General features: G+C 35.2%; 1 protein-coding gene across 2 annotated transcripts in view; it reads left to right on the forward strand.

Moving 5' to 3' along the window:
- IL1RAP (interleukin 1 receptor accessory protein) overlaps window positions 1-18,637 on the forward strand; it is a 123,662-nt gene extending 105,025 nt beyond the window's left edge. Inside the window, exons 9-11 of one of the 2 annotated variants that reach the window (XM_032631290.1) lie at window positions 6,499-6,642; window positions 7,964-8,107; window positions 17,919-18,637. In XM_032631290.1, the coding sequence (XP_032487181.1) occupies window positions 6,499-6,642; window positions 7,964-8,107; window positions 17,919-18,637 (1,007 nt within the window). Of the gene's footprint in view, window positions 1-6,498; window positions 6,643-7,963; window positions 8,108-10,604; window positions 13,875-17,918 lie in introns of those variants that run through there. The other variant, XM_032631289.1, reaches the window with a different exon arrangement.
- The last annotated feature ends 477 nt before the right edge of the window (window positions 18,638-19,114 follow it).

Below are 19,114 nucleotides of genomic sequence, written 5' to 3' on the forward strand. Positions count from 1 at the left end.
TTTTTTAAAATCTGCTAATATTTCATCTTTTGAGAGAAAGCGGTGTTTAAATTTTTACATAGAATTATGTTTTTTTCTAATTCTCCATTCAGTTCTGCCATTTGTTTCACATTATTTTGGAATTGTGTTTTTAGATACATACACATTCAGGATTGTTATGTCTTTTCGATGAATGGACTCTTTTAAATTATGACATGTCTTTTTGGTTAATATTCTTTGTCTGATATTAATTTAGCCACTCCAGATTTCTTATAGTTAGCATTTGTATTGTGTATCTTTTTTCATTCTTTTGTTTTATCTATCAATGTCTTCATATTTAATGTACATTTCTTATAGACAGCATATCATTGGGTTTTGGTTTTAATACTATATGATAATTTCTGCCTTTTAATTTATATGTTTAATCCATTTGTCTTTAATGTAATTATTAGTATTATTGGCTTCAAGTCTACCATCTTACTATTTGTTGTCTACATTTACATCTATTGTTTGCTTTTTTCTCCTTCCCTGCCTTCTTGTGGATTAATTGATAATTTCTTAGTATTCTATTTTATCACCTCTTTGGCCTACTGGCTTTACCTCCATGTTTTTTTGTTTTGTTTTGTTTTTTCTATAGTGTTTACAATATTTATCTTGAACTTATCACAATCTGCCTTGAATTAATCACTTTACATATTTTATAAGAACCTTAAAGTGGCATACTTCCATTACTTCTCTCCTGTCTTTTGTTTTATTGTTATAATACATTTCAGTTCTGCATTTATTATAAATGCCACAATACATTGCTATTATTTTTTGCTTTAAATAAGTATCCTTTAAATACATTAAGAACTGAGAAAAAAGATTTTTATATTTATTTACATATTTTCCATTTCTGGCACTATTCATTCTTGGTAACATTTTAGTCTGAAAAACTGTTTAGTATTTCTGGTGGTGCACATCTGCTGGTGACAAATTCTCTCAGCTTTGTTTTAATCTGAAAGTATCTTATTTCATCTTAATTTTTATATTTCAACACTTTATTAACAAAGTTTTCAAATACTTGGAAGATTTGAAAGAATTATACAATGAACAATCATATATCCTACCTAGAGTCTATCATTTTGCTGTCTTTGCTTTATCACATATCTATCCATCTATCCATTCCTGTATGCATACATTAATGCATCTTATTTTTGATGCCTTTAACGTAGTTACAGACATGAGTAAAAGTTATCACCTAAACCTTTAAGCATCTTATATTATCCAAATTTTAATATTTATTTACAGTTCTCTTGATTTTATTTTTGAGGTAAAACTTGTATAGAGTGACAAATTGCAAAACACAAGTGTATAATTTGACAATTTTTAAGAAATGCATATATATGTATGTGTGTAACCTAAAATCAAGATATAGAATGTTATCACCATAGATAATAACCTTTCATTCCTTCTCCTTATCAGTCAATCCCTGCTACTCCTACCTCCCCCACCACTGACAAGGCAATGTTCTGATTTTCCTTATCAGAATAGATTATTTTTTCCTCTTTTAGAACTCAGTGTACCTAGACCTATACAGAATGCACTCTTGTATAAAGCTTCTTTCATTCAGAAAATATTATTAATATTCATGCCGTTGTATCAGTCATTAGCTCCTTCTGTTTGCCAAGGAGTGTTTTTTTAAAAGAATATATCACACTTTATTTATTCATTCTTTGGGTGGAGGACATTTGGGTTGTTCACAGTTTTGAATAGAGCTCCTGTTAATATTCTTATCCAAGTCTCTTTATGGACTTTTATTTTTACTTCTCTGATCTGAATATCTACTGTGGAATTACTGGCTTAGTTTTATCAGAAACTGTCAGACCTTTCTTCCCAAGTGGTAGTATCATTCTGCACTCTCACCGACAGTGTATTCACATCTTTGCCATTTGGTGTTGTTAATCTTAGTTTTAGCCATTTTGGTGAGTTCATGGTGGTAGCTCACTGTAGTTTGTATTTTTCATGTCACTGATGACTAAGATACTGTGTACATTTTCATGTGCTTATTAGTCATTGGTATCTTCTTTTGTGATATGACTATTCAAATATTTTGTTCATTTTATAAGTGAGTTGTTTGTGTTTTCATTATTGAATCTTAGCAGTTCTTTTTTCTATCCTGGATACCAGTTCTTTGTCAGATAGATGCTTTGCAAATACCTTCTCCCAGTCTGTGTCTTGCCAGTTCCTTTCTTCAGTGGTATATTTTAGTGAACAAAGGTTATTACTCTTGATGAGGTGTAATTTATTAATGTTTTCTTTAATGGTATTGTGTTCTGTGTTCTAAGAAATACCCCCAAGTCATCAAGCTTCATCTTTTTTTTTTTGGGGGGGGGTCTATGATCCATCTCCAATTATTATTATTTTTAATGTATTTTGTGAAGTAGGAATTGAAGTTTAATCTTGTGTTATATGGATATCCAGTTCCAGCACAACTTGTTGGAAAGATTTTTATTTCCTCATTATGTTGCTCTGGTGCCTTTCACTGCATATATAACTTTAGGTTGGAAGTGTTCTTTTTCTTTTTCTTATTTCAGCCCTTTGAAGGTGCAATTCCATTGTCTTATGGCTAATATTATTTCTAATATGAATCAGGCAGGGTTTTCTTGTTATTTTTTAGTCATGTTTCCCTTTATGTACACCCCCTCTCTTTTTCTTTGACAGGTTTTAAGATTTTCTCTTCATTGTTTTTCAAAACTTACATCATGATACACTTTGCTGTAGTTTTATTTGTATATATCTTCTTTAAGGTTCTTTATACTTCTTAGTTCTGTGAATATATTTTTTATTTAATTTGAAAAAACCAGCCATTATTTCTTCAAGTATGTTTTGCTCATTCTTTCATTTATTCATCCTTTCCTTTTCTTCTAGTACTTGTTATATTTAGGATAGACCCCTCAGCGTTGTCCCACACGTCACTGAGGTTCTCGTTATTTTTTTTCCATCCTTTTTTCACTCTGTATTTCACTTAGGATAGTTTCTGCTGACTATTTCTTTCTTGATATCTAATCTGCAGTGTTTTTAATTTCAGGATTTTCTTTTTCAGTTTTTGAATTTATATTTCTCCATCAAAATGTCTGTACTGATATTTCCTATTTGCTCTTATAATGTTCATGGTCTTTTTAAAAATTCAACAGATATATTTATAATACTCATTTTAAAGTATTTATCTCCTAATTCCACATGATAGCCATTTTTATTGGCTATCTTTCTTCTGATTATGGGTCCTTTTTTTTGGCTTTCTTTCTGTCTAGTTGTTTTTTTTAAATTTAATCCTATACTGGACATTATAGATGGTACACTACTGACTGTCTGAATTTTATAAATGCCTGTTAATTTTTGTTCTAAAAGGTAGTTAATTTACTTGCATAACATCTTGCTTATTTGAAGCATCTTGCTTATCTTTCTAGAGTAGGTCCAAACTAGGCTTCTCTCTAAGGCTAGATTGGACCTATTTCTAAGGCATATACTATTTGGGGTCTCTACTTAATACTTGGGGAGCTAAATAAAGTTTCTTCAGTCTGGGTGGTCTTAAATCAAATGTCTCTCAGCCTTGTATGTGCTCCTAAGTTGTTCAGTTCCCAACTCTTTAGCAGTCATTTCTTCCCTGGTGGTTTTTCTTTCACTGGTAGCTCTTCCTTGCCTGACTCTGAGAAGTGTCACCCTTTGTATTTTTCCAAAGACTTGTGGATTTCTAGAGCTCTTTGTCTACATAGTTTTCTTCTCTCCAGTACCCAGGTCTACAAATGCAGTAGTCATGAACTCTACTTTTGATTTCCTCGCTCAGTGTAAATACTGTGTGTCTGTGTCACAGTCCCCAAGGTGCCATTAGGCAAAAAGCCAGGGAGATCATGGGCTTACCTTTTTGTATCCTATCTCTCACATATCACACTCGTACACAACCAGTTGTCCAAGTTTGAAAAGTTGTTATTTTAGATATTATGGAGAGAAGGCTACCCCAATCACTTCTCTAAGATCAGAAGCTGAAGTCCAAAATGCACAAATTTTAACACACTATGATAGCCAAACAAATCAGGTGGTTAGCTGGAAATCTGGGCTCTGGAGCCTGCCATTACTATAGAATTGCAAAAGGGATGGAGGGAATTCTGATTCAGAGAGTAACAGCAGAGCAAATCGCTAAATTTTACTCCCTCCTGAATCTGATTATCAGTGAGATCAAAGACAGAAGCAGTTTAAGAGTCCAATTTGGTCAAATTACATCACCTCTTTTGATTGGAAACCCTTTGGTCTGGGATTGCTCAGAGGATCAATGTGGGGCAGACAGAAAATGTGAGCTAAGGGTCATACTTTCCCTACAAGCCGGCAAAGCTGTATATGAAAGCTTTTTAGAGCACTTCCTGAATGTGATTCAAACCATTTAGGAATTCAGACTTGTGAATTATTTGTCTTAAGAGTTCCATTAGTTAAATAACATTAGGAACTTCTTGATATCATCAAGATGGTCCAACAAAATGCAATCTGTAAATATGACACATATAATTGTATGACACAAAATTAAAAAGCTCTACTAGAAATAAAATAGGCAGTAGTAAAATGAATGTGGCAGAGGGAAAGCCATGAGTATAATTTATCTCTTGATCACTAAGCAAGGTAACTATTGATATTTAAAAAAAAATCCATTTCAGGTTAGTGCATCCACTGACCTCTTTTATTTTTCCTTATTGTGAAATGTCCACCCAGAGGGAGCCAAAATAACTGAGCAAATAATGAAGATGACAGTGGGAATTAACCCAGTATGTTGTTAACATGTACTCAGAAATACCAAGGACACAGCAATTTTCATGCTAGCTACTCAGATTGATCTTAGTAAATTCTCATCCACTGCACTGACACAGCTTCTGGCATTTTATCATGGGAATTTTCTTATTTTAAAGCACCATTGTTCATGGGATGAGTACAAGAGTACCTAATAATTCTGCACTGCTGAGTCCTAGGCTGTATCTGCATCAGAATTAGTAGCCAGAATGTAGGATAATGAACTCAAAACTTAATGATTATTCCCTTTAATAAGAGAACTTCAGACTCCACTCCAGGCTGCTCAACATTTTCCCCTTAGAATAGCTACCTGTTTTAAAAGAGATTTTTCCACTAGTGTATGATCAATAATTGAACTTCATTGTAGTGTTGTGCAAAGATCTCTGAACTTTGGAGTCAGGAAGGCTTGATAACAATCCCAGCTTTGAAGAAAGTTTTTCTATGCCTAGTCCTGGCAAACACTTAACACCTATGATGTTCAGGTGCTCAAAGGGGCCTTTTCTCACCACCATACCAGATATACCTCTCCTGCCCCAACCCCTCCCCTAGGTCACTCCATCACATTATCCTGGTTTATTTTTTTTATAACACTGATCACTGTCTAAAAGTAACTATCTTATTTATTTATTTCCACATTTACTTTCCTGCATTAGACTATTAGCCCTAAGAGGGCAGAGACCCTTCCTGTCTTATCTACCATTATAACCTCGACAGCTTCCAGCAAATAGTAGATATCAGTAAGTAATTGTCAAATCAACTAATACATAATTTAAGCCACTTCTGCTTCAGATCCAGTAAATATTTTATTCCATCTCAAACTCTTTAGTTTCATTTTCACAAGCTAATAAAACAGCCAAATGAAGTTACTAATACATAGTATATATAGTACTAGATTTATTTTAAATATCCCAAAATTGTGTAGTGTTATATCAAGAGATGCTTATTCAGATCCTAGAAATTCTCGGGATAAGATGGATGAAGAAGACATAGTCTCTACCTAGAGGACTGTAAATGTATAGTTTAATGGGGAGTGAGAAAGGGTGGAGAAGCAGGCTTGTGGAATGTGTATCCTAGTAATGTAGACCTGATAGATACTTTCAGGGCCAAGCATACTCAGCATTTGGTGGATGCCCTCATTTTCTGCTCAATGATAATAAGATTTTTGAGGCCTATTGTCAAATATAAAGAAAAAGGAATTAAATTTCTTCCATATGGCACTGGACAAGAGGAGGAAATTAAGACTGTTATAAACACATTAAAATGTTTTCTCAATTCAACTGCTCCGGCAATTAAAATTCTACCAATATCATGGGCTGGTCCAGGTAAGAGATGCACAAACAGAGGATGGAGTTACTTTTCAAAAATAGTTTTGAGGAGATTCAGTTTGTGAGTTTAATTGGATGACCTTTTAAATTCTTCTCAATGATAAGATGCTGTTTTAATTTGTATATCATCAAATTCTATTCAAATCATCTAATAGTTAAAAAACACCTTCTATGCCAGTTTCTGGAAACAAAGAGATAAATATGCCACAGTCTAGTATTAAAACATAGTGCTTAACCTCTACCATGTTATCTTGTTCACACACGTAAGTCAGGTTCATGGCTCAGCTGCTTGGTGTAAACAGCTATTTACAGGATGATGGGTCACCGCAGTGACCACGCACAAATCAGTTTGTTTCTTTGTTGTTCATTCCAATGCTAGCTCCAAGATACACAGTGGAACTGGCGTGTGGTTTTGGAGCCACAGTCCTACTGGTGGTGATTCTCATTGTTGTTTACCATGTTTACTGGCTAGAGATGGTCCTATTTTACCGGGCTCATTTTGGAACGGATGAAACCATTTTAGGTGAGTAATGAAAGTTTGTTGTAAATCTCCCTACTGTCATCTTTAGAAAACATGTTGGCTTGATAAAACCTAGGTTAATTGGAAGATGTAATTAGACTACCTTTTGTTTCAGCCCTTGCTATTGAAAATCTTCCTAATGCATATTATTCTGCTTTCTTGGGTCAATATGTGATTTAGTTTAGATCAGCACTATTCAAATAGAAATATAATGCAAGCCACATACATAATTTAATATTTTTCTAGTGGTCACATAAGGAAAAGTAAAAGAAAAAGTGAAAATAATTTTAATAATATATCTTATCTAATTTAATATCTTCCAAATACTATCATTTTAGCTTATAATTAATATTAAGTTAATAGAGATATTTTAGTCTTATTTTTGGTACTAAAAATCTTCAAAATTCAGTATGTATTGTATTTTACACATATAGCATATCTCAATTCAGACCAACTGCATTTCAAGGGCTCAATAACCACTTGTAGCTTGTGGCTACTGTACTGGACCCTGCATGTCCACACTCTTTGTAACTACAGGTGATCCATGTACCAGAAGCATCACATGGGAGCTTACTAAAAGGAGAATCTAAAGCCTACTCTGAAGCAGAAGCTATATTTCAACAGTATCCCGAAATGATTCATATATACACATTAAAGTTTAAGGAGCACTGTTCTAGTGCATATGTGCCTGGTGACAAGAATGAAACATTTAACCTATAGATTCTTAGACCCATCCCATAAAGATTCTCATTGAGAGGGTTTGTGGAAGAGACACAGACCCTGTATTTTTAATGAGAGGTGATTTTTATAATTAGGCAATTTTGAGAAAGATTGATTCATTGAATCTAGGTATATTCTTAATTGTAGATATTTTCAGGTGTACATAATTTAGACAGTTTCTCAAGGTTTTGCTCAATTTATAATTCTAACATATTAGTGAGTGACATACTAGGACAGGAACTAGAAATTTTCTGCATGCTATTATTGCCAGCACATATGACTGAGTATTTGCTTCCTGATTCTGTTAATTCCTAGTTGAATGAGTCAAACCTCACTCATTCTCCACTACAAAATCTGAACTCAGTGATATGAGAGGAGAAGACACATCAGATGAAATTTTCAATTACACCTTAAAATAGTCATTTTGCCCGGAGACCTGTCACAGGTGGAAAATCATACTGAAATCTGTCAGCTAATTTATATAAGTAAAAAATGAAAATGTCAAATATTCAAAAGTTCGATTTCAGAAAAAAATGCAATACTATTGAGGAACATTCCTAATTTATATTGGATCTGTGTTTTCTGTTTTTTTAATTTTTGCTAGATGGGAAGGAATATGATATTTATGTATCCTATGCAAGGAATGCTGAAGAAGAAGAATTTGTATTACTGACCCTCCGTGGAGTCTTGGAGAATGAATTTGGATACAAGCTGTGCATCTTTGACCGAGACAGTCTGCCTGGGGGAAGTAGGTATTTCAGATGAATATAGGTGATGCTACACTTAAAGGCAGAGAAGATCCTTAGCTTTGGGTCATGTACAAGAGTCATGGTACAGCTCTATGTTGGCATCTTTGGACATTTAAATGTCCAATACTTTGATGTAATAGACAGACTCTAGGAATAAATCTACATTGTAAGATGTAGACTATAAGTACAGTTTATGGTATTAAAATATTTTCCCAGGTAAGCTTTAAAAACTTAGTGTCAAAAAAGTGTAGATGCATGGTGGATTAGCGCTCTAAGTACCACAGCTTTAAACATTTTGTTTACTCACGTTTAGATTTTTAGAAGGTTTAGCTAATTTGCATTAATCTGCCTCTAATTTTTTCGTAAAGACTGAGTTTAAACAAAACACTTTTATAAAGACTGAGGTTTACTCAATTTTACTAAAAATGAGGTGCAGAAGACAGTGCATGGAATCCTTCTTTATATTACTTACTGATAGTAAGTAGAATGTTTCCCTGTGGCATTTGCTAATGTCCTTTTCTTCACCCTTGTTTTCTGGCAAACCAGTGCTGCTCAGATCCCCCCTTTCCTTGTGTCTGTTTCTTCCTTTCTATCAGATCACACGTTTGAGATAAGCTTAACATTTTACAAAGGCCAGTATATTCTAATAGGTTTTTTAAAAAGTTAGAAATGCTGAATGATTTTAAATAAAAGTATACCTCTAATTTTCAGATCCAAACAGTAACACATAAAGTGATTGATAGTACATTTGAGTCTGTTTTATAAATGCACAGTAACGCTCCTAAACCCATTGTTAAACTCCATACTGGTAAAAATGCATGTAATGTCTCTAATCTTTACAACAAACTAATTTATTTTCTCCCCCTAAAATCCTGTTTAATCACTTAACATGTTTTTTAAGGTTACATTGGTAATTAAGATAAAGAATAGACATTAATGTTTATTCTTATTTTGAATTAGCTGGATCACTTACTGTATCTCCCCATTCATCACCCAAAAGTCCATCAATGCTTCTGTTCTACAGCAGATGTCTCTTTCAGTATAATTTTGCCAGGAAATGGTGACTTGACTATATAGTTAAAGGATAAATCCCACTCATTTCAAGGCTTAAAATCCTAAATAATTTATTTATCTATTTATTCATTCATACAGCCATTCAACAGATATTTACTACTGTGTGAAAAGTTATATAAAGATACATAATAGAACAACAATGTAAGACCCTCCAGTAGGGATCGATAGTTCTTTGAAGAATTCAGGTTCTACATAATTACTCTTGCATCTTGCTTTTGATCCTTGTGGTCTTTTGCATTCTCCCTGCTGTTCTCACTCAGTCCCTTTGCCTCTGGGTCTCTCTCCCTGCTTACACACAGTCAGCCTCCAGGAATACTGCTTGGAGTAGGCAATCACTTATTCCTGGATTCTCCTCTAGGCTGCACATGCTATTTTAATTGCAAATCTTTCCCCACTGCCTCTGTACCTGCGAAGATTAAGGTGCAAAATGACTGCTTAGGGGAGTATTGTAAGCCTTGAAATAGCTTTCCATAACACTGGTGCATTCCCTGGAGTTGGCTTCTATCTGAACCCCAGGTAAAGGATTATTCAGTCCTTGATAAGCAACCTCAAGGAGATAGATTATTCCCAAGAATTTAGTGATAGGAGCTAATCAGAGCCCTTGACAACGGAATAAAATTACACTACACTTCCATTTTCCCTGCGTTTTCTTCTTCGTTTTGGACACGAAGAAAGCGTTTGCCTGTTAGCGAAGGCACACACATCAGCTGGCAGCTGCCGAAACACATGGCTTCACAGTAATGATAGGAGTTTAAAGAGAAAGATTCAGGGACTAATTTAGGCTCCAGAACAAGCTGAGCTGAGAATGTGTTACCAGCCAAAATGCCATTCAGTTGACTAGATTTTCTTAATTTCCTATTCCAATGACATAGTGATACTAGTCTGAGTCGGGGAGGTGTCTGGCAGTAGAGAGTTTCAAAAAATGAAGAGTTCTACTCTTGCTGTCCTGTGTTAGTGAAAAATGAACTTCTATGACTTTGACTCTATAATGTATATTTTTTGATTGCTCACTAGCACTAGAGAGTTAATACACGGGTGTCTTTGGGGAGAAAGGGCTCAGGAGCTGATTTTGCTGGGCCACGACGTGTAACACGGTTTGAAGAAATTGATTTCAGTACAACCCACTCATCCTTCACGTCCCGAATAATGCTTTTGAAGACCAAGGTCATAGAAATACATTTTGGCTTTAGGCTTGTTTAGAACTCTTTTGGGGTTGGAATATGTACATATAGATTCTGTTCCCCGGAGGAGAGTGATATTTTGTGAACAGAGTGATTGGGACTAAGGACTAAGTGTTCTTCATAAAAAGTTTCACCTCAGTTCTCAGTCTGTTACCCTAATTTCTTTTCACTTGCTCCTCAAGCCCTGTACCTTGGGGGAGTTCTTGGCCAACACTAATCCCCATGGTGTTTTCTTTCCCAGTTGTCACAGACGAGACCTTGAGCTTCATTCAGAAAAGCAGACGCCTCCTGGTTGTCCTAAGCCCCAACTACGTGCTCCAGGGAACCCAAGCCCTCCTGGAGCTCAAGGCTGGCCTAGAAAACATGGCCTCTCGGGGCAACATCAACGTCATTTTAGTACAGTACAAAGCTGTGAAGGAAACGAAGGTGAAAGAGCTGAAGAGGGCTAAGACGGTGCTCACGGTCATTAAATGGAAAGGGGAGAAATCCAAATATCCGCAGGGCAGATTTTGGAAGCAGCTGCAGGTGGCCATGCCAGTGAAGAAAATTTCCAGGTGGTCTAGAAGTGGCGAGCAGGGTCTCTCCTATTCATCCTTGAAAAATGTATGAAAGGGCCAGTGAAAGGGGTAAAAAGATCCAAGGGTACTCCAGGAAGGAAGAATTCCCCCTTCTTTATTCCCAATGTATTGCTTCATGGACAGAAAAAAATTCTGTGGAAGCCTCCCCATAGAGATAAATTCAGGGTGACTGTAGGAAGAGCTGTTCTGCTTCCTCAGGCAATAGTAAGGCTTAGAATGCTGGTGCCACCTCCTGTCACCAGCGTCTGATGTCACTATGTTCTTTGCAAAGACCTGGTTGATGCGAATTTCCCCTTCTGCATCCTGCATTCCTGTCCCTACTCATCTCTATCCTCTCTCTCTCTCTTTTGAAATAATCTTAACATTATGGGGCAGCCTTTGCTGTGGATTTAAAGACCCCTTAAAGATGAGTCATCTGTTAACAGGGTCATTATGAGTTTCCAAGTATAGTTTTCTTTTTCTTTTATTTTTACTCATCCATTAAAAAGGTAATCAGGGCCTAAATTTATTTTAGCTAAGGATAAAAACTCTTTTGCTCATTCAGCTGTATCAGACACCCTCATAGCAAGACTGACACCACTTAGGACGATACAAAGCAGAGTAACTGAAAATGTTCCTTAGACAGCAATTGGTTTAAAGGGCTTGCCTGAATTGTCTCCTACTATGCAACCCATGTCCTCTATCTCAGGTAATTGATATCGTATTTGTCAACTTGAAAAATGTATAGTAATTTTTATTAAACTCCCGATTATCTGTAGGTTGACCCATACTTAGCATTCCATCTCCCTACCTACTGCATCTTGTGTCAGTCATTGGGAGTTTGCAGGTGGTTCCTCACTTGGTTCAGTCGGATAGGAAGCTTCTCTTAATGGTGCTAATACCAAGTAAAATAACAGCAAAAAGCTTTTAGGGCCTTTTCTGTCTTATGAGAAAAGCACAACAGGGTGTTTGTCAATTTGTCTTTTAATCTCAACCTTGCTAATGTGAATATTAGGAAAGTCATTTCTCATTTGTTTCTGTCTCCCCATTGTAAAGTGTGAAAGCTGGACTTAGTGACCTTGAGAGTGCTTTTAGCATGAATATTCTAAGAGCATTAACTGGACCCCAAGCATTTTTCATATTTTATTCACTGGTACAGTTAATCCACTCACTCCAAACAAGTCAGTGTGAATAGTCACTGTTAATGAAACATGTTTTAGTTTGTTTTAAGTAAAGTTTAACTGTTCTTAAGACTTGGAAAAGTGAAAACTAAGTCCAGAGTTTACAGAGTGGTGAATATCTATGTTACATATAGTTTTAAAAACATATGTATGTATATACACACAAGAATTATATATGTATATATATTGCATATATATACACATGAATTACATATATATACATATATACATACATGAATTGTATATATTATATATAAATATATATATATATACACATACTCACACTATATATACACATACAGACATATGACTTTAAATAGTCATTGGCACAATATTAAGAATTACTGGAACTCTTATCCAGTTTTTAAATTACCTTCTTTACTGTAATATTTTTGTGTCAGTGTTTTCTGTACATTAATATTTGTGAATTCACAGCTCACAGAGTGGTAGTTGTTGTTAGCTTTTGCTCTCCCTAAATTAGTATAAATAACTTACTACTGCCACAGTTGATCTGGGTGCAACGGAATCTCTTGTGCACAGAGCTTCCACGGTCACTGCTAAGCAGTAGTCAGCCCTCTGGCATTAACTGATCATCTACTATGTTCTGAGCACACACACGTAGAAGGTAAGCTATATTAATCTTAGTGCTCAACTACTGGAGAGATAAATCTCTGTTTGGACTGTTAAGTAATACAGGAAAAGAAAATAAAAATACCTATAAATAAGACTCGGTATCCTATGAAAAATGAGAATTCATAATTTAAGGAGATCCTTATCTTAATAGCATGAATGTTGATAAGCAATTCTAATACTATCTACTACATTTGTGTCCTCCTGAGGTATTAAAGTCTATTTAATAAATCATTTTTCTACAGAGGAGTTAATGATTATTTTAAATTAAAAATACCTTCATGAATCATTGACCATAAGCCTATGGTATGGGGTCACTCTTGGATCTAACTTTTTTAGCCTTATTAATGCTTTACTTTATTAGAAACCACAATTACTCCTCTTATTAACCCTTCACTCACAAGACCAGAGGAGAGCTGACTTCCGATAAGATTTGAATATCAATTCTAGGATGAATTTTAGGTAAATGAAGGACAGCCCCATTACCAAGGGGCTGTTCTCTTGCCAATGCTGCATTCTTTTTGCACTTTTGAATTTTATATTTGCCCCAAATGCTGTTTGGTACCCCTAGAAACTTCTTGATGCTTCTTGTCCTATTTATATTCCTGTATTTGGTACTGAAATTTTCCAAATCTAGAGCAACTCAAATCTAAATGATATGTCTCATATTAAGATAATTTTGTTTCAAGATTTTTTTATTTTATGTCCCAGAAGATGCCCAATACAGATTATCTGAGTGAGATGGAGAAACATAATTTGGAGAACAAGAAGAAATCGCTCTCTAATGTTAAAAATAAAAGTATCTAATGTTAAAAAGAAAAACCTTAATGGTTTTAGATATATGATATAAAGACCTTCTGCACCCGTTAACAAAAAACCATGATATATAGAGTGTCTAATTACACAGTCATATAAAATTATTTAATATTTTTCTGCGTTGTAATTTAGATGATTCCCTAGGAGTCTAATAAACTAGGACTTCATTGTATTGGGGAACAAAAGCATTACTCCACTTGTTAATTATCTATTCTCTTTCCATAGGTTTTCATATATTATCTTTTTTATTTTATTCATAAACTTTTGTATTTTCCATTTTCCAATGATTTGTAAATTTGTTTATTTTAAAAATAAACCATTTATTTTAAGCTTTGAATTTTATTTTGTGCATGTGTTTTATGTCTTTATTTTCATGTTTGGGCATAAGAAATGAGAATACAAAGATTAATGATACACTTAGAAAAAGAAATGTTATGAGACATTAATTTTCTCTTTCTGAGAAAAATCTAAGAAAACCAGGAACTTCAACTCAAGAACATTTTTTTTTACATGTGAGTAAATGAGTTACTTAATTAAAATGGGTTGATCTAGTGTACCAGACGTGTGTGTGTGTATGTGTGTGTGTGTGTGTGTGTGTGTGTATGTATCTGTGTGTGTGTGTGTGTGTGTGTGTGGATTGAGAGAGAGAGAGAGAATCAGAGGGGGAGAGAGAGAGAGATGGGGAATGGAGACAGAGAGAATAACAGAGAGGCAGAGAGAGAGAGGAGAGAGTTTTAAAATAAAGACACAAGCCTATTCCTTTTTTGTTCAACTTGAAACTTGGGCAGCTTACAGTAATCTCTTACCTTTTATAGGTTTTAATACAACCTTAAGGCAGTTGCTTTGAAAGGAAATCAATTAACTAATGCCTTGCCGTTAGTTAATAGGTGATAATTTGAATCAAATATGCATTTCTATCACAAATTTCAAACAAATCAGTGATAAATATTTGGAAAGGCATTTTCTTTTGAGTTAATATTAAGTCTGTAGTGACAGGAAAGATTTCTTGCTCTTTTAAAAAAAATCTTATTCATTTATTCCAAGATTATTTATTGCATCTCTATAACTGAGCTGGTTAGCTTAGTAAAAATTTTCCTACTGAAGAATTTCCCAGTTTCAAACCAGTCTCCAAAGAGTAGACTTAAGATCAATGGATGCAAGTTACAAGAAAACAATTTCTACTCATTTAAGAAGCAACTGTAAAGCAAAGCTAAACAATAATGTATTTCACAGTCTTTGGAGATATTAGCCCCACCGCCATTACTAGAGATGTACAAGCAGAGATTTGATGGATCTTATTGAGATTTTGTAAAAGGTTTTTTTGCATTGTATAAGTAATGATGATCCTGAAGTTGCTTCCAACTTTGAAAATGACTTGCTGGAACACAGTGGTGACTATTTTCAATATCAGCAGTTTCAATATCAATAGTTTGGATATGATGGCTACCTGGCTGTTACTGACCCTATTAAAACTTTTAAGATGTATTTTTCAGTCACTTACTGAAGTTACTAAGTCTTTGACACAAGTAAACTTGCAGTATAACAGAAGAGACATGTTCAGCAACTTGTCTGTCTATTTCTCTGTTTCTACTCAAGGGATATGAGGTATTTTTAGCATGGGCTAACAGATTAAGTATTCCAGTAGTATTTTTTAAACTGAATAGACAGAATTTTAAAAATTAAAATCCACATTTTAAGGTGGTTCTGTAAAGTTACCATTAGAATCAATCATTAGTCTATACATTATTTTTATATGTCCTTTATGTATTATTTTTATTGTTATAAACAATATATAATATTGTTATTAACTATAATAATATTGTTATTCAATTTTGTATTATTATTATTGAATAATAATTGAATCAAGGTGATTAATTCAAAAGTGCACCATGCACTAGATATTTACCTATAGGTATCAATGAATTGTCTAACAGTCCTACAATTCTGCTCTCATTATGTACATTTTATAGATGGATGAACTCAAACTTTTAAAGATATTAAAATAAGTGATTATACTATTAAGACAAAATATTAAGATAAATGGAGAAACCAATATTTGAATTCAGGTTCATCTTCCAAATTAGTTGCCCCCATTTTTTTTATCTGTACTTCAAGTTTTAAGAGAGAGAGAAAGAGGTTTGCTACTCTTTCATACACCAGTAAACTAGACAAAGAACAAATTTACAGCCCTAGTTTTCTTTTGGTTTTCTTTCTACTTTCAAGTTAATACCAAGGAGATTACAACTTTTACACTCTGGAGTGTTCTGGAACAGTGAAGAGCTCTAGATCAGAAACTGTGACTTCAAAACCAATTTAGTAACGACACCAGAAAACTGATCTTATCCATCTACAGCCACACCTCAGTTTTGTTTTTTTTTTTTGAGCGAAACAAAATAAACGACCTAATTTAAGATGCCCTCGCCAAATAATACTCAGCATTAAAAAATAGTAATGATTAACATCCTCAAATATGAAGTTTGACAATATGGAAGATAATAAAATAGGCCATAAAGGAGGCAGTTTCCTTCAAAGTACTATGTGAATACCCCTAGGTATAGCCCAACCCTTATCTGAGAAGCATATCCTATATCCATTCCACAATGTCTGGAATTCCACAATTCATATTTGGTTTTTGTTTTTTGGTTTTTTTTTAGCATTACCCTCTCTCAAATGCAAATCTTCCATTTTCAGGGTGAGGTACCAAAATTAAAAACAAACAAAAAAAGCCATAGGCTTTAAAGACAATTTTCTTGAGAGGATCTAAGACAATGTTTTATTTTCAACACTGGTACCATCACTGGACAGAGCAAACATTTTTCTAAAGTGACTATTTTGAAGTGAAACACCCACACCCACACTCACTCACACTCCCCCCACACACAATTTGAGTGCACATGTTCCTTTTGTTGAAAAACTATCCATGTTATCTAAGGGTTATATCATATTTATCATGATACAGGAGAAACAGTAGAGTTCCTACCCTTACATTCTCAGATTTATGAAAGGCAGCAACATAAAATTCTGAGCAGCACCAGAGAGCACAAAGGAGTTACCAAGACACACACACACACACACACACACACACACACACACACATGCGGGCTTTGAAGATAAGTGAAAATTTAGATTTATCTTTTAAGAGTACAACAAAAATTGTCTAAAACACTTAATGCTCTTGATAAAACCAGTCAAAAGTTCTTAAACATTAAGCATGTTTCATTTGATTTTCCTTTAAATTCATGTTAAGTTCATCAACTGGAAATAAATAATCCGGTAAAGAGCACAGTTCCTTCATTCCCTGTCAAATTCATGATCCAATTCACTGAAAACTTCCAGCTTGTCTTCACAGGCTGAAAAGTTTCTCTGTCAGTGTTTTACCCCTGGCCTCAAAAGCATAGGCACTCAACCTCATGGTCTGTCCACAGTACCTGTTTTCAGAGTTGTCAATGGCTGCCATTTATAAATTTGGAATTCCTTTCCTTTAGAAAATCACATTGTTTAAACTCCTAACTCTCACAGTGAGTTAAGCACTCCATTTATCTCAAGTACTTTCCAGTGGGTTCTGTCCAAATTCACCTCAATAACTATTAGAATTGAATGCTTCATGCAGAGTCTCAACTTATTGCCTGATTTTTACCAGTCATTTTTGTCATCATTGTTGACCCTTTCATTGATTTCCAGGCCAATCCTTCACACATACACACAAGAGAAAAAGAAAGGGTATTTTGGTTGACAACACGGTCAATACTATGAACTGTCTGCTATATCCAAACATTTTAAGTAGCAAGAACTATAACTCTGTGGATCTTAGGAGGTAGTAATGCCCTATTGACCTTTGCTGATAAGACTGTGTCTGGAGCATTATGTTCAGTCCTGTTCAGGGTACTATTTTTAGGAGACACTTATATATACTGAATATTATTAAGAGAAAAATTATAAAAGTGGGGAAGAGACTTGATACTGCATCATACGGAGAATAACATAAAATTCATGAAGTCATTTAATCTAGAGAACAGAAGAAAATACAATGAGATCACAAGAATTATGAAATATTTCAGATATTTTAAAATGTCAGATCCAAGACCACTGGACAAAAGTGGAAAGAATTTCAAAACAAGAAATTATGTACCGACGGAGCTGAAATCAGCTGCTTTTAGAGGTGGTTAATTCCTCATCCTTAAAGGTAGCAGATACTTTGCAACCATTGATAACAGTAGTGTAGATGAGATTCCTTACCTGGGTAGATTATTTAACACTTAGATCTTATATTCTCAAGTGTTCATGGCCTGTCCTTTGCAGGATTGTCAACAATGAACTGAAACCTATATAAGTTTTCACTAGGCATTGTCCTATCTTTCCATTTTCCTATAGATACAGTGGAAGCAGTTTTTGACTTCATTCAAAGGAGCCGGAGGATGATTGTTGTCCTGAGCCCAGATTATGTGACAGAAAAGAGCATCAGCATGCTGGAGTTCAAACTGGGTGTCATGTGTCAGAACTCCATTGCCACCAAGCTCATTGTGGTTGAGTATCGTCCCCTTGAGCATCCACACCCAAGCATCCTGCAGTTGAAAGAGTCTGTGTCTTTTGTGAGCTGGAAGGGAGAAAAGTCTAAACATTCTGGTTCTAAATTCTGGAAGGCCTTGCGATTGGCTCTTCCTCTGAGAAGTCTGAGTGCCAGCTCTGGCTGGAATGAGAGCTGCTCTTCGCAGTCTGACATCAGTCTGGACCACGTTCAAAGGAGGAGAAGTCGTTTGAAAGAGCCCCCAGGACTCCAGAGCTCAGGCAGGGCTGCAGATGCCTCTCCAGCCCCAGACACGATGTCCAAGCACAGAGGGAAGCCCTCTGCAGCCTGTCGCTGCTGTGTCACCTACTGTGAAGGAGAGAGTCAGCTTAGGAGCAAAAGCCGGGCAGAGATTCATACCCAGCCCCAGTGGGAGACACACCTCTGTAAGCCTGTTCCCCAAGAGTCAGAAACTCAATGGATACAAAATGGCACCAGATTGGAACCCCCTGCTCCCCAGATCTCAGCCCTTGCTCTTCACCATTTCACGGATTTATCCAACAACAATGACTTTTATATCCTATAATTACTGTGTGGTGGTGGGTGGCTGCTATTTCTACCAGCCCATTTTGTTTCATGAACCTATGGGAATAATTGATATTTTTATCATCTAATGGACTATCAGATTGTGCCCCCTTTATTGATTTTTAAAAACTATTTATTTCTAGGAGACAAAAGATCCGAAGGACCCGAATCCAGACTTATTGCCTCTAACGGCCTCAGAAGAGCACACTCTTCTTGGGCCCTAGAAGGTCAGTATGTGCAAGTTGCCTAAAATCTGATCCTCTCTCTTGCCCAATGGTTTTCAATGGAGCAAAGAATTTTATTGGGTTTCCTCTGAGTTTGTTGACCAACCTCGTTATAAGTCAGTCATATAAGTCATATAAGTGTCATAAGGGCTATGACACTTACAGGGTATGTGTATCTTGAGGGAGCATTATGGAAAGAAATTGGTTTTGATGGAAGCTGTAGGACTAAGCTCAACAGAAAACCTACAGCACAT

This window comes from Phocoena sinus, chromosome 4, assembly GCF_008692025.1.
Source record: "Phocoena sinus isolate mPhoSin1 chromosome 4, mPhoSin1.pri, whole genome shotgun sequence".
In the NCBI taxonomy this organism is placed as follows: Eukaryota; Metazoa; Chordata; class Mammalia; order Artiodactyla; family Phocoenidae; genus Phocoena; species Phocoena sinus.